The sequence below is a fragment of the Stegostoma tigrinum genome, chromosome 28 (genome assembly GCF_030684315.1).
Source record: "Stegostoma tigrinum isolate sSteTig4 chromosome 28, sSteTig4.hap1, whole genome shotgun sequence".
Lineage (NCBI taxonomy): Eukaryota > Metazoa > Chordata > Chondrichthyes > Orectolobiformes > Stegostomatidae > Stegostoma > Stegostoma tigrinum.
Genome location: NC_081381.1, coordinates 45,682,296 through 45,697,565, shown reverse-complemented (window position 1 = coordinate 45,697,565; position 15,270 = coordinate 45,682,296). Strand labels below are relative to the sequence as shown.

The 15,270-nt window shown below is 43.1% G+C and overlaps 1 protein-coding gene across 3 annotated transcripts in view; it reads right to left on the bottom strand.

Annotated features, from left to right (window-relative positions):
* The window catches only part of si:ch73-206d17.1 (tyrosine-protein kinase STYK1), an 81,016-nt gene that overhangs the window by 17,290 nt on the left and 48,456 nt on the right, over window positions 1–15,270 (bottom strand). For all 3 annotated transcript variants that reach the window (XM_059638071.1, XM_048561156.1, XM_048561158.1), the window contains 2 exons: window positions 14,165–14,346; window positions 8,290–8,373 (listed from right to left, as the gene is read on the bottom strand). In XM_059638071.1, the coding sequence (XP_059494054.1) occupies window positions 8,290–8,373; window positions 14,165–14,346 (266 nt within the window). The remainder of the gene's footprint in view (window positions 1–8,289; window positions 8,374–14,164; window positions 14,347–15,270) is intronic.

Here is a 15,270-nt window from a genome sequence, read left to right as displayed (position 1 = left end):
CGTTCGTCCTCAGTCAGTGGGAGGTCTGGGGGGATGGTGAAGATGCGGCAGGGTTCAGTGTGACTGTCAATTACCGCCCCATCGGTCTACTCTCTATCATCAGTAAAGTGATGGAAGTGTCATCAAAAGTGCTATGAAGCAGCACCTGCTCAGGTGACACCCAGTTTGGATTCTGCCAGGGTCGCTCAACTCCTGACCTCATTACAGCCTTGGTTCAAACATGGACAAAAAAAAGAGAGATGAATTCCGGAGGGAAGGCAGGACTCTCTGCTCTTGATATCAAGGCTGCGTTCGACAAAGTGTGGAATTAAGAAGCCTTACACAAATGGAATTCAACAGGAATGGAGGGAAATACTTTCTGTAAGTTGGAAGCATACTGGACACAGAAGAAGATGGCTGCAGTCATTGGAAATCAGTCATCTCACTCCAGGACACCTCTCCTTGTTCACAAGTAGGAATGATTTCTCCACTGCCATTCTGACTAAATCCCTCATGATATTGAACACCATCATATTTCTTCTTAATCTTATTCCTAAATTCTCAAATCTACCTTCACAGCCAATGGTTCCATGGACGAGGAACATTCTCCTGACTTTTTTCTGCATTCTTTTCACACCAAGGTCTCTCTGCTCGTGTAACCTCTAAAGATAAAATAATGGGTACAATTCTTTTTAGATTTCCCAATGTCTCCCATTCTATAGAATCCCTAGTGTTGAAACAGGCCATTCAGCCCATCAAGTCCACATCACCCTTCTGAGCAGCATCCTATGCAGACACACTCCCTACCTGTATTTCCCATGGCCAATCCACCTAACCTGCACATCTTTGGACTGCAACATTTCGATGACCTTCTGAAGATCTACACTATCCTCCTCATAGTTTACAACGCCCATAAGTTTTGTATTAGCCACAAACTTCAAAACTATGCCATATATACCTTGTACATATATCAGGAAAAGCAACTGGCTCAACACTGACCCACAACAACCTCCCTCCAGCTTGAAGGGCCTGCAATAACTAGTATTCTTCCCTGTCAAACAGTGAATTTTATATTTTTGTTGCCACTGTCCCATTTTATTCCATAAACTGCAACTTTTCAAGTCCGTTGTGTAGCAGTGTCAAATGCCTTTTTGAATTCCAGGTACACCATGTTAATCACATTGCCCTCATCAATACCTCAAAAAGCACCAGCAAGTTAGCCAAACAGGATTTTTCCCTACATTTGTTTTGGCATTCCTCAAATAACACTTCTTTTGAATAAAAAAAGTCAGGTTTTTTTTTGAAGAAGGGTCCAGACCCAAAGCGTCAGCTTTCCTGCTCAGCCTACTGAGTTCATCCAGCTCTACACCTGGTTATCTCAGGTTGACAACTGCTATTGAGAATTATCCCCTCTACTAGAATTAAAATGACCAACCTGTAATTTTGGGATTTGTATTTACACTATTTTTCAAAAATAAACATGCGATGTTTGTAAGTTTTCAGGCACCTTCCTGATTCCAAGGAAGAATGAACAGTTATGGCCATTGCTTCTGCAGTCCAAGTGCTTCATCAACTTTACATTCCGATAACTCATCGATCATCTCTTCCTCATCAATTATAAGCCCTTCCAGTTACCGAATTTCCTCCTCTTCATTACCTAACAGTCTTCCTTTTTAAACTTGTCTCTAATATGCCGCTTGTGTTAATTCCCTTTTTGGTGTCTAATTTGCCCTATAGAAGACATTGGGGTTTTCTTTTACATTACTTGCTGATCTTTATTCACACTCCCTCTTTGCCACTTTTCCTTATTTTATCACTTGCATGCTGGGTCTTCTATATTTAACCTGGTTAACAATTGTATATTCTGTCGACCTCAGTCATGAGCACATTTTTCACGTTGTATCTAGTTCCTCTTTCTTTTGTCATCTGCATTACTATTTCCTTACCTTTCCCTTTAAGATCGTACAGCTTGAATGAGCCTGAACATAGTTTTCAGTCAAGATAGCCCATTATTCAGCTGCTATTTCTACTGTCAATCTTCAATTCAATATATTCAATTCACATCCACTCTTGTCCCACTGAAGATGTTACTTCAATTAAATCAATCTTACTCTAGATTACTCCTTACCTTCTTCCATTATCAGAATTAACTGTGATACAATGATCACTGCTCCTCAAATGCTTTCTGGCTAACTATTAGAACCATACAATTACAGAATCCCTATAGTTTGGAAGCTGTCTATTCAATCCATTGAATTCACACCCAACCCTCCGAAAGCACCTTTTCCTTTCAACTATGCATTTCCCATCTAACTTGCACATTTCTGGGGCAATTTTGCAAGGTCAATCCATCAAACCCCTGCACATCTTTGGACTGTGGGAGGAAACCAGAGCACCCAGAGCAAACCCACAGAGGCACGGGGGAAATATGTAAACCCCATACAAATGATCGCCTTAGGGTGAAATTGAAATTAAACTCAGGTCCGTGGCAGTGCTAACCGTTGAGCCAGCACGGTGACCAAGTTGGTCCTTCTGGTCCACTGCTTTCACAAGAAATGAATTTAGCAGGGTTCCCTTTCTCACTGGAGTGGAAACATATTGCTATAGAATACACTAAGAACTCTCGCCACTCCACCCCTCTACCTTAATTATTTGAATATGCACTAAGATAGGCTCTCCTATTTTAACAAGGGGTATTTTTGCATCTGCCTCTAATCTCTTCAAATTTGGTCCTCTACCCTTCCCCCTAGCTGTTGACCTACAGTCTACACCAAGGAATGCCGTTGCAGCTCTTTCTCTGTATTTTGCATATCAACATTAAAGAATAGACTAAAAAATGTAAAATCCCAGAGGCTGTGGGGTAGTCTGTTAACATTCGTAGTTAATATACTCTGGAAGCCAGAGCAAGGGCCTTGTTTAAAAAAAAAACAAACAAGTTGTGAAAGCCATCGGATGCAGAAGCTGACCTACACCTTGCAGTGCTATTATGGAAATCGAAGTACAGTATCTATAGAAGATGATGATACCTGTCCAATCCAGTTCCATTTCCAAGTTACAGAGAATCGGCAATGGCATATCCTAAGATACATAAATGTTGAAACGAGGCTTTTTGGTAAGAATAGGATTTGCCATTTTCAATATATAATACTTATAATTCTTAAAAAGCATACGATCATACGGCCATAGATCCAATCTTCTGAAACTGACTTTTCATGGACCAAATTGGAGGAGCTAGATACAAGTCAAGAGTAGGTGCAGAAGACTGGCATGTCTGTTAAATCCACAACAAGCTTGTTCCAAATCAAACTGATACATACACTCGAATGCTTGTTGTTATTCAGTCGTAAAATCTTTTGTAAGATTTGTACCTAGCTACTTGGATCTAAGATGGCACCATTAAAAGGCAGCCATTGAAATCCTGTATTGTAGTACAAGTGACAACAAAAGAATATCCTATCTTAGATAATAAAATGTGAGGCTGGATGAACACAGCAGGCCAAGCAGCATCTCAGGAGCACAAAAGCTGACGTTTCGGGCCTAGACCCTTCATCAGAGAGGGGGATGGGGTGAGGGTTCTGGAATAAATAGGGAGAGAGGGGGAGGCGGACCGAAGATGGAGAGGAAAGAAGATAGGTGGAGAGAGTATGGGGGGAGGTAGGGAGGGGATAGGTCAGTCCAGGGAAGACGGACAGGTCAAGGAGGTGGGATGAGGTTAGTAGGTAGATGGGGGTGCGGCTTGGGGTGGGGGGAAGGGATGGGTGAGAGGAAGAACAGGTTAGGGAGGCAGAGGCAGGTTGGACTGGTTTTGGTATGCAGTGGGTGGAGGGGAAGAGCTGGGCTGGTTGTGTGGTGCAGTGGGGGGAGGGGACGAACTGGGCTGGTTTAGGAATGCGGTTGGGGAAGGGGAGATTTTGAAACTGTTGAAGTCCACATTGATACCATTAGGCTGCAGGGTTCCCAGGCGGAATATGAGTTGCTGTTCCTGCAACCTTCGGGTGGCATCATTGTGGCACTGCAGGAGGCCCATGATGGACATGTCATCTAAAGAATGGGAGGGGGAGTGGAAATGGTTTGCGACTGGGAGGTGCAGTTGTTTGTTGCGGACTGAGCGGAGGTGTTCTGCAAAGCGGTCCCCAAGCCTCCGCTTGGTTTCCCCAATGTAGAGGGAGCCACACCGGGTACAGTGGATGCAGTATACCACATTGGCAGATGTGCAGGTGAACCTCTGCTTAATGTGGAATGTCATCTTGGGGCCTGGGATAGGGGTGAGGGAGGAGGTGTGGGGGCAAGTGTAGCATTTCCTGCAGTTGCAGGGGAAGGTGCCGGGTGTGGTGGGGTTGGAGGGCAGTGTGGAGCGAACAAGGGAGTCACGGAGAGAGTGGTCTCTCCGGAAAGCAGACAGGGGTGGGGATGGAAAAATGTCTTGGGTGGTGGGGGCGGATTGTAGATGGCGGAAGTGTCGGAGGATGATGCGTTGTATCCGGGATGGTGGGGTGGGGTGTGAGAACGAGGGGGATCCTCTTTTGGCGGTTGTGGCGGGGGCGGGGTGTGAGGGATGTGTTGCGGGAAATGCAGGAGATGTGGTCAAGGGCGTTCTCGATCACTGTGGGGGGGGGGTGGGGGAAAGTTGCGGTTCTTGAAGAACTTGGACATCTGGGATGTGCGGGAGTGGAATGTCTTGTCGTGGGAGCAGATGCGGCGGAGGTGGAGGCGGACGAATTGGGATATCCTATCTAATTCTATTTTACCGTCACAACCAGGGAGTGCTGAAACTATTGGCAATATTTGGTGCTTTGATAGAGGGTCAACTTTCCTGCCCCCATCTCCCTAAGTATGCATAACAGAGCTGGTTTAATGCGCATTTTCAGATTACTACAGCCAGGAAGTCTAGCTGGGTGGCAAAGCATAAACAAGGCTCAACTAAAGTATGTGTAAATGCCATCTTTATCAGCCTCAAGGTGGTTACCAAAACGAGAGCAGAGAATGCCAAGGGGATGAACAAGATCAAGCTTAAGCATTTCACAGGAATGATTAATTGGACTGTCATTATAATAAATAGGAAGTGCAAACGTAGGGGTCACATTCCACTGGAACCAACCAATATCACAAGCAGCCAGAATCTGTTTCAGCATCTCCAAATTGTTACATTTCAATAGACTAAGGAACAAAGATATTACTTTACAAGCCACTGAACAAAGTTTCAAAGAACTTCATTGCAAAGCCACAAGGAAAAGTATCTTTCAAAAGGGAGCTTCCTCACACCAATCAAAAACTGAAAAAGGTGCTATACACTGGAGCAAAGGCCTTTCCACATATCTTAGGCCAGCAGGTCATATTTTCACTTTGAGGCAGGAGCTGGGATATTTCTCAAAAACAAAATTTGCTTCCTATCTAATAGCGTCTGCCAACTCCTACTTTGGCTCTGGCAGGGTTAGGAAGATCTGGAGTTGTATCAGTACGGGAGGGGAAGACAAAGGCAGAAACAGGCCAGTGGGAAAAAAAAAGTGGCAAATTCAAAAGATGGCCTAATTTCACCGAGACTTTGGTTCAGTTCTGAAAGGTCCCTAGCCTTCACCTCACTTCCCACCTACCCTCAAGTCATTATGACTCACAACCCTTCCTTCACCCAGTCCTTTCCCTCACCTCCAGCTTTCTCATGTCCTGATACTGCACACTCCTCACAGGCAATTTCCACCCCTATGTCCCACCTAGTATCCACTGTAAACAGAAGCCATGAGCCCTATAGCTTTTGAAAGTCTTGGAGGAACTCAATCTGTCAGAATAAGCAAATGTTGCTTGAGAGTGACTTCAAAACCCTAATTCTGTTTGAAAGTGACAAATCTGACTAATTAAACATGTTTACATTCTCTATAAATTAATTATAATCTTCGAACACAGCCAGGAGCTCAGCAAAAAAAGTTTTGAAATAGCCGAGAAAGATCTTTGCGCTGAACTTAAAGAAAAAGTAAAAAGAATGAGGACATTCCACACGATCCAGGGCTAGCCCTTAAATATTAAGCAATGAAGAATAGCACTTTATCCAGTGGATAATAAACTCTCATGATTTCAATGACTTTTCCACTTTTACAAAGTTGACCTTTCGCTTAACAGCTTGCTTTTCTTCAAAGTGACAAGCCAGTAAACACATTTACGTTTTCAGGTCAAATCATTATGAAATGTTGTAGCTTAGGTTTAATAGGCTTTTAAAATAGTGAATGATCATATTGACTCAAAGCATGGAGTAGACAACATTAATAATGTAGTCTTACTTTTGTAAAAAGTATCTTTCATAGAGCTCCCATTTCCAGACCCTGGTTTCCAATGACTGTTTTGTCGGCATCACCTGACAAAACTTGCCCTCCAAAACAGTGGAAGGTCCAAATCTGAAGTTTCCACTTCTGCAACGGGACCAATAACATCCAAGTGGCCTCAGACCCAGCCCCAATCACATATTGATGGCGCTTGGCAGGGCCAGGAAGAGAACATGGGCCTGTAATGTGCTGTATTGTTCTTTCAGCCCACAATGTTGTGCCGAACTTTTACCCTAAACCCAAGGTCTACCTAACCTCCGATAACATGGTGTAGAGCTGGATGAACACAGCAGGCCAAGCAGCATCACGGCAGTAGGAAAGCTGATGTTTCGGGCCTAGACTCTATCTAACCTCCACCCCTACCCTTATACAATCAAATGTTAGGCCAGGGTGAGAATCCTTGAAATGAGCCCTGGCTGCCATTTTCTTAAAAAAAATCTACCTGGTGGGAATATCCAGCCTAAAAACATTTTTTTTAAGTTACAAGAACAGAAGAGCCCTGCTCTTGTAACAAAACCAATTATACCTCAGTATGGGAAGGCTTCAGATGTGTGGTAATATATATAAATGGGTAGCACCTTATTGATGTGTGGAATTCGTGCTGCTCTGAGTCTGCATGTTCAGACACTCTGTCTACATCCATAAATCAGGACATTTCTAAAATCCCTGTTTCTCTGTTTGATTATTCAGCCCTGCTGACAGATAGCCCCTTTTTCAAATGTGTCATCACTGTAAACCTCTGGGTGGTGCTAAGGGACAGCAAAAGGTCAAATTGCAGTAATATGAATATCAAGTTTTCCCACCAGAAAGACAGAAGATGAGAGGCACAACTCCACAGTTTACAATTACTTTTGCTAAACAGAATTAGGCAAAGTGGCACAGTGGTTCGGTGTGGTTTCCTCCCACAGTCCAGGAAGGTGCAGATTAGGAGAGGTAGCCATGGTAAAAATCCTATGTGGGGTTGGCGGGGTTGGGTCCTAGTCAGATGCTTTTCAGAGGGTCCGTGCAGATCGTACACCGTAGGATTCTATGATTCTAATTCTTCAATCAATTGCAGCCAGTATGTTAAGAAGCAGAATACTGCTTTAATTGTGAGCCTTGAAGTAGTTTAGGATTCTAATGCCAGGCTAAAACACTGGTTCCTTTTGAAGTGGCGTTATTGGCCCGGGACAAATATGCGCAATAGAAGTCTCAATATCAAATATTTTCACTCTGAAATGTGATCTCCACATTCTAGTATTCAAATTATGGAAGTATAGTAGAACACAGTCTTTTGTCAAAATTCATACTTTACATGTGGGTGTTGCTGACTGGGCTTGTATTTATTGCCTCAGAGATAGTAGGAACTGTAGATGCTGGAGAATCTGAGATAACAAAGTGTTGAGCTGGATGAACACAGCAGGCCAAGCAGCATCATAGGAGCAGGAACGCTGACATTTTGGGCCTAGACCCTTCTTCAGAAATGAGGGAAGGGAAGGGGGTTCTGAAATAAACAGCGAGAGGCGGATCGAAGACGGATAGAGGAGAAGATGGGTGAAGAGGAGACAGACAGGTCAAAGACGCAGGGATGGAGCCAGTAAAGATGACTGTAGGTAGCGAGTTGGGGAGGAGATAGATCAGTCCAGGGAGGACAGACAGGTCGGGGGGGGGGGGGGGGGGGGGGGCGATGAGGTGAGTAGATAGGAGATGGGGGGGGTGGGGCTTGAAGTGGAAAGAGGGGATGGGTGGGAGGAATGACAGGTTAGGGAGGTGGGGACGAGCTGGGCTGGTTTTGGGATGTATAGGGGGAGAAGAACGTAAGCTGGTACAACTCACTCAGTCAGACACCATATTTACAACAATTAAGTGTCACTGTATATCTTTTATATCTTTAATAGCAATTTGCTACAGTGCCCACCTCAGCTTCACTAATGAAAATAGAAGCCAAATATGCATCACAGATCTGACTAACATCTCTGGTGCACCCAAGTTAAAAGCAGAACTTCCAGTATAAACTTACCAATCCACATGCTACTTGCTTCGCAATGCTGTACATACTTTGCTCTGTGAGGTTTAGCACCACTTCCCCAGATCTAGCTGCATTCTATTGAGACATAAAGAGTAGGTGTTAGGAAAACAAACTGACTATTCCGGGTAAACTAGTAAACTCTCACGGATTCCAAACACCAAATTCTGACACTATACAACAAATTTTGGCCTTATTCCATCACTGAGAAAAACAAAGGTACAAACATAAAATTAGAATTAGATTTTATTGTCACGTGTCCTCAAGTACAGGAGTACAGTAGTACAGTGAAAAGTGTACAATGTCGCATTTCCCAGCACTGTCTTAGCATCTTAGAGACCTAGGTACAAAATCAAGTTTGGATCAGAAGAAACCATTCAATGTGGAATGTCAGAATATTTATTACGTTAATTATCCAATCTTGAAATTCATTGGAATTATCATTTGCTGCATCCCCTGAACATCATCATGGGAAGTTATTATTGACCAGACATCAAACCAGACCAGCCACTTAAATACTCTGACTACAAGAGCAGGGGAGACACTGGGTGTTGTGTGCTGAGTAACTCACAAAAAACTTGTCCAAATCTACAAAGCTCATGTCAAGAATGTAACGGATTCTCCCCCATTGTTGGGGCTGCTGTCACGTTCACAACAGACAGGCCATTTCACTGGCTGCAACTACCACCTTAAAACATTCATTCCCTCTCTCCTGGTAGCAATATCTACCATCTACAAAATGCACTATAATATCTTAACAAGACTCCTCAAAGTTCCTTCCAAACCATGACCTCGATCATCCATAACGAGGTAGTCAACAGTTATATGGGAACACCACCTCCTGAAAGATCCCCTGTGCAATAACTCAGGAAGCCTGACTGGAAAGGAATGTCATTTATTATTAAACACCAAAACAGAGACACTGCTTGTGACATACATGGGCTATTCCCAGTGTAGTGCAGACAATTTTGCAGACACATCCCGGGGTCGGTTTTGATGAAGGGTTCCGTATATTTAATGAGCTCAGAGATATATCGCCATTCCTTCATTGACATGGAGTCAAAGTTGTGGAATTCCCTTCCCTTTAGGATTACGGGTGGCCCTACACCCCCAAAGGCTGCAACGTGCTCTTTTTGAGCTATGGCTTGGGGAAGAAAATTCCATTTTTTTTTGCATTCTCTGCAAAGAAATACTCTTACCCTGTACCTTGATGTGATGCTTATCCTCAAAAGGGTACATCATCTTTTGCTATTCACTGACCATTTGAAGGTAAGTATCTACTACTGTAGTGGATAAGGTGACCTATATTGCATCTGTAACCAGGGGGCACAGATTTCAGCTTTAAAGTAGGGGTAGAAGGGAGGTTTCTCCCCCCACTTGGAAGGTGATGGGTATCTGGGAGTCTCAGCCTGAAAGTGTTGAATGGGCAGAAACTCTCATAACATTTATCAGTGGCAAACAGGAATTCAACTCTGAGAAGTGGGAGGTAAATGCACCTGGTCAGGAAAAACAAGGTAAAGAAACAAATGATGAACAGTAGGACCCTGGGAAGCACCAAGGATCAGAAGGACCATGGTGTGAATGTCGACCAGATCCTTAAAGTATCAGGGCAGGTGGATGAAATGGTTAAGGCAGCATTTGGGATACTTGCCTTTATGAGCTGAGGCCCAGAGTCTATGAACAGGGAGGTGATGCTGGAATTGTGTAAAACGTTCAGTCGGCTACAACTAGAGTATTGTCTCCTGTACTGGAATCCACATTATAGGAGAGATGAGATGACATTGGAGACAGTGCAGGGGGAGATTTACCAGGATGTTGCCTGGGCTGCAGAGTTTCAGTAATGAAGAGAGATTGAAGAGGCTGGGATTGATTTCCCTAGATCAGAGGGGACTGAAGGACGGGGTTGTGGGGAATGTACATGGGTGAGATGTATGAAGTTATGTGGAGCGTAGCTTGGCTGATCAGGGAGAGATATTCCCCATTGGTGGAGGAATAAATGACCGAGGGCATTTAAGGTAAGGAGCTGGAGGTTTAGAGGAGATGTGAGGAAAAACGTTTGCAACCAGACAGCGTTGGGAATCTGGAACTCACTGCCTGCAAGAGTGTAGAAACAGAAACTCTCAAAACAATTACAAAGTATTTAGATATGCACTGGCAATGCCAAGACATTCAGGCTATGGGCAAGTGCTGGAAAATGATAGTTAGGCAGTGGCTTCTAACCAATGCAGACACAATGGGCTAAAGGGCCTTTTTCTGCACTGTAGACCTGCATGACTATGATTTACACATGAAGTTCCACAATATCCAGGACCAAGACCTGGATCAGCCTCATTGGTAGACCATCCAATTCTGTGGTATAAATGTCAATGATCTCTGAGGTTCCACAACAGTTCACTCAGGCCCATTCATAAAATCTGGAAAATCTCCAATAAATCGTGTCATTTCTCTTACCTCCAACGGTCAGTTGCATAATCCCTCAACTTTCCAAATTTAAGGGAATGCATGGCAAATTGATTCTTGTAATTTAACCTTTTCAGCCCTAGAATTCCAGTAAGTCTTCTGAGTTCAATTGGTCTGTACCTAGAGGCAGTGTTCCAGAGGAGGCCTGACTGAGGCTTCATAAAACTGTAGCATAACCTTTTAGTTCAGCCTCTTTGAGATAAAGATCAAGATTCCATGAGCCTATGAGAAAACTCTTTGTAATCACATCCTTGCCAGTGGCAATTTGTAAACATGAACACTATAATCAAAGCCCCCTTCCCCATTTAAAAAATAATTCAATGTCCCTATCACGGACCAAAGTGGCAGACCAGGGTGGCATAGTGGCTCAGTGGTTAGCAGTGCTGCCTTACAGCACCAGGACCTTGGTTCAATTCTACCCTCAGGTGACATTCTCCCCCTGTCTGCGTGGGTTTCCTCCGGGTGCTCCAGTTTCCTCCCACAATCCAAAGATGGGCAGGGTAAGTGGATTGGCCATGCTTAAATTATCCATTCGGTATACAAGGATGTGTAAGTTAGGCTGATTTGCCGTGGGAAATGCAAGGTTATAGGGTAGGGGTGTGGGTCTGGGTGGGATTTTCTTCAGAGAATTGATGTGGACGTGATGGGCTGAATTGTCTGCTTCCATAATGTAGGGATTCTATGATAAAGCGAAAGTTCTCTCATTTTGCTGCACTGAATTCCATTTTGTGTGCCTTCACATTTTATCTACCCTTTTCCGTTGTAACCTCTCAACTATTGAAATTTTTATTCCTCTGAAGTGCCAGCTACCAATTTGAATATTTAACTCTCTGCTCTTTAATCCAAGTCATTGATTCATTCTTTTCGAAATCTTGCAATATGGATGCCAAGCAAACACCACTTGTTACATCTGGTCAATCAAATTACTCATGATCGATCCCTACTGCCAACTGTCTTCCAAACACTTGCCAACCCATGTCACACTTTCCCTGGAGTCTGTATGTTCCTGTTTTTACAGATAACGTCCTGTGTGGAACCTGACCACGATGTACCTTGTGTCACACTATAACTAATTACATATTTCTCCCAACGCCTCTCCCTTACTGCTCTGATGCTCTTAAAATATTCTTAAAAACTTTTACCATTAACTTTGATATAATTTGTGACTGTTTATAGTAATGCAGTACTTCAATTATTGGGGGAGGTGATGGCCTTGTGGTATTATCACTGGACTGTTAATCCAGAGATGCTGATATTATTTTGGGGATCTGGGTTCAAATCTCGCCATGGCATATGGTGGAATGTGAATTCAATAAATATCTGAAATTGAGAATCTAATGATGACTGTGAATCCATGTCAGTTGTCAGGAAAAACCATTCTGGTTCACTAATGTCCTTTAGGGAAGAGAACTGCCATCCTTACCTGGTCTGACATGAATGGTGCCCACAAGCAATGTGATTGACTCTGATCTGCCTTCTGAGTAATAAATGCTGCATCCCATGATTGAAGAAAGGAATAAAGGAACTCTAGTGAAAAAAACAAGTGCCACAATAACCGTGGGCAGTTTGAACCTTCATATGGAATAGATCAATCACATTGGCAAATGTAGCTGGGATTCTTGTTTGCCGAGTGTACAATGACAGTATATTCTGGAAGGAACCAGGAATCAGGCTACTTTAACCCTTATGTGAAATGAAAGAAAATAAATGAATGACCGCATGGTAAAGATCATCTTGAAAACATCGATCATGACATGGTAGAGTTTGATAGCCACTTTCAGAGTGAACGTTTTGGATCTGAAGCTGGCATTTAAAATTTAGATAAAAAGGTAATAAGAATATAGAGCAACTGTGAGATATTTAAGGAGATGTATGCTCTCTCTCAAAGCTATAACGAAGCGAAAAAAGACAGACTAAGAAAGATGCACCATGAAATGGCATTCGATGCCAACAAGATTAGTGGTAGAACAGAAATTTAGAAACATTTGAAAACCATCAAAAAGGTGACTGAAATTTGTTTTTAAAAGAGGAAAACTGGAAAGAGAACAAACAAGTCGGACATAGAAGAACGACAGCAAGACCCTTTACAAATATATGACAAGGGGAAAAGCAAAAAGTACAGGTCTCTTCAGCAGTTGAGATTGGGAAGTAAATAATTGAAAAAAAAGGAAATGGTTGGGGGGTTTGTATTTTGTGTATGGGCAAGATACAAAAAGCATCCCAAAAACAACAGAAGAAAATCAGGGGGCATAAGGGAAGACAGCTCTCGACCGATTACTGTCACTAGAGGAAACAGAAAACAATTGGGATTAAAAAAGCTGACAAGTGCCTGATGACCTGCATCACAAAATATAGAAGAGTTGGACCATTCAGCCCACCGAATCTGCTGTCCCATGCAATCAGATCATTGCTGATGTGATAATCCCCAACTTCACTGTCCTGTTCTTTCCCCACAATCCTTGATTCCCTTACTGGACTGAAAATTCATACCAATCTTAAAGATATTTAATGACCCAGCCTCTACAGCCCTCTGTAGAATTCCACAGATTCACCACACTCAAAAGATTCCTCTTCATTTAACTTAAGTGGACAATCCCCTACTCCAAGGTAATGCCCTTTGGTCTAGATGCTCTCTATCAAGCAGAAACAACCTTTCCAAATCTACCATGACAAATCCTCTATGGACATTTCAATAAATTTGTGTCTCATTCTTCTAAACTCCAATGAGTACAGGCCAAGCCTATTCACCCCTCTTCATAAGAACAGTCTCTTTATACTCTGACCAACCTAATGAGGTTTCTCTTTCATTAGATAAAGGAGACCAGAACGGTTCACAGTATTCCAGCGATAGACTGGCTACCTGTTGCATCCTAGGATCATGTAAGAAGCAACTGTAGATAGTGAACTTTGACTGCAATCTTCCAAAATTCCCCAGAGTTTGAAAATATCCCAGCAGACTGGAAAACCATGAATGATACACTCCTATTGAAGAGGCAGAAAGAAAGCAAGGTACTCAACCATTTAACATTTGTTATCAGGGAATGAAATACATTAATAAGGGAGGCAGCAGCAGTATACTTAGAACATGATCTTGCTGGATTGAGAGAAATGGAAATCATGCAAGTTACTTGTAGATTTCTCAGCCTCTTGCCTGCTGTTGTAACCATGGTGCTTATACAGCTGCTGATCCAGTTGAATTTCTAGTCAATTGCAGCATTAGTCTTGCAACAATGATGCCATTGCTCATTCTGATTCAGCAACTGGCAATGTCATTCATCCCTTATCAAACATTCAAATTATAGCATAACGGGTTGTGAGCATTGACATCAAGACAACAGTGGTGCTTCCACAGTGCGTGACACATCTGCAATATTGAACCTTGAAACAAAAAAAAAAGCTAGTCACAAACCTCACGTAATTGCCACAATGAATGCAAAAGACATCCCCCGCTCACATACTCCAGAAAGATGTAAAGAGGTAGTCGCTCTGTCCGACAGCCCAGCAGTTTCACAATGGAATCATGGTTACAAACTTTCATGTGGAATTTCACGAAGTCCAAGTATTCCAAAATCTCCTTTGCATTTGCATTGTCTAGGGAAAAAAACAAAAGTACAATTCAGGCTTGTACATTACGAAGAGCAAATGATGCTAGAAATGGAGGGGAAAACATAGGGCAACCATTATCTCCCTACTGGCTTCTACAGCATTAGAAAGTACCATGAGAGCATATGGCATCCTCGTATGGTCCGGAGAAGTATTTCTGGCCTCACAGAAGGACAAATTTCCAACTGTACTGGATTCTCTCTAGGAAAATGGTGTAAAGAGTCAAGGGATTTCAATCAGGCAGAAAACCCAGGGTGGATTACACGATCAGTCCTTGGTTATTGAGAGATGAGGGGATCCAATTTGCATAGATTCCATCTGGAGTGTGAAGCACAAACAGGAGCATGGAAATCCTGCAATAGGGTTAGAATTGGGTAGTAAATGGTTCATTCTTAACTGCTTGCCAGCCTGGTTTTCACTGAGCTTGTCCCAGGGTTGAGATCAGCCTCATGAATAAGTGAGGTTACAGCTTGTTCTGCTGACATCTGAGCTTCAACTCTGGTACAATATCCTACAATTGGGGCCGCACAGTATCAGTGGTTAGCCCTGCAGCCTCACAGCACCAGGAACCTGGGTTTGATTCCAGCCTCAGGTGACTGAGTTTCCTCCCACAGTCCAAAGATGTGCAGGGTAGGTGGATTGGCCATGCTAAATTGCCCGTAGTGTTCAGGAAAGTGTAAATTAGGTGGGTTATGGGGGATGGGTCTAGGTGGATGCTCTGAGGTTCAGTGTGGACTTGTTGGGCCAAAGGACCTGTTTCCACACTGTAGGGATTCTAAGCCTCACGAGGAAAACAATTCCTGTCCCTTCAGTGAGCAGCAGAGATCATCAAGCCCACAGTCTTCATAGGATTAAACCAGCTAATATATTTGTATGATTAACATACGGAATCTGGGACAAAAATGTCCAAAG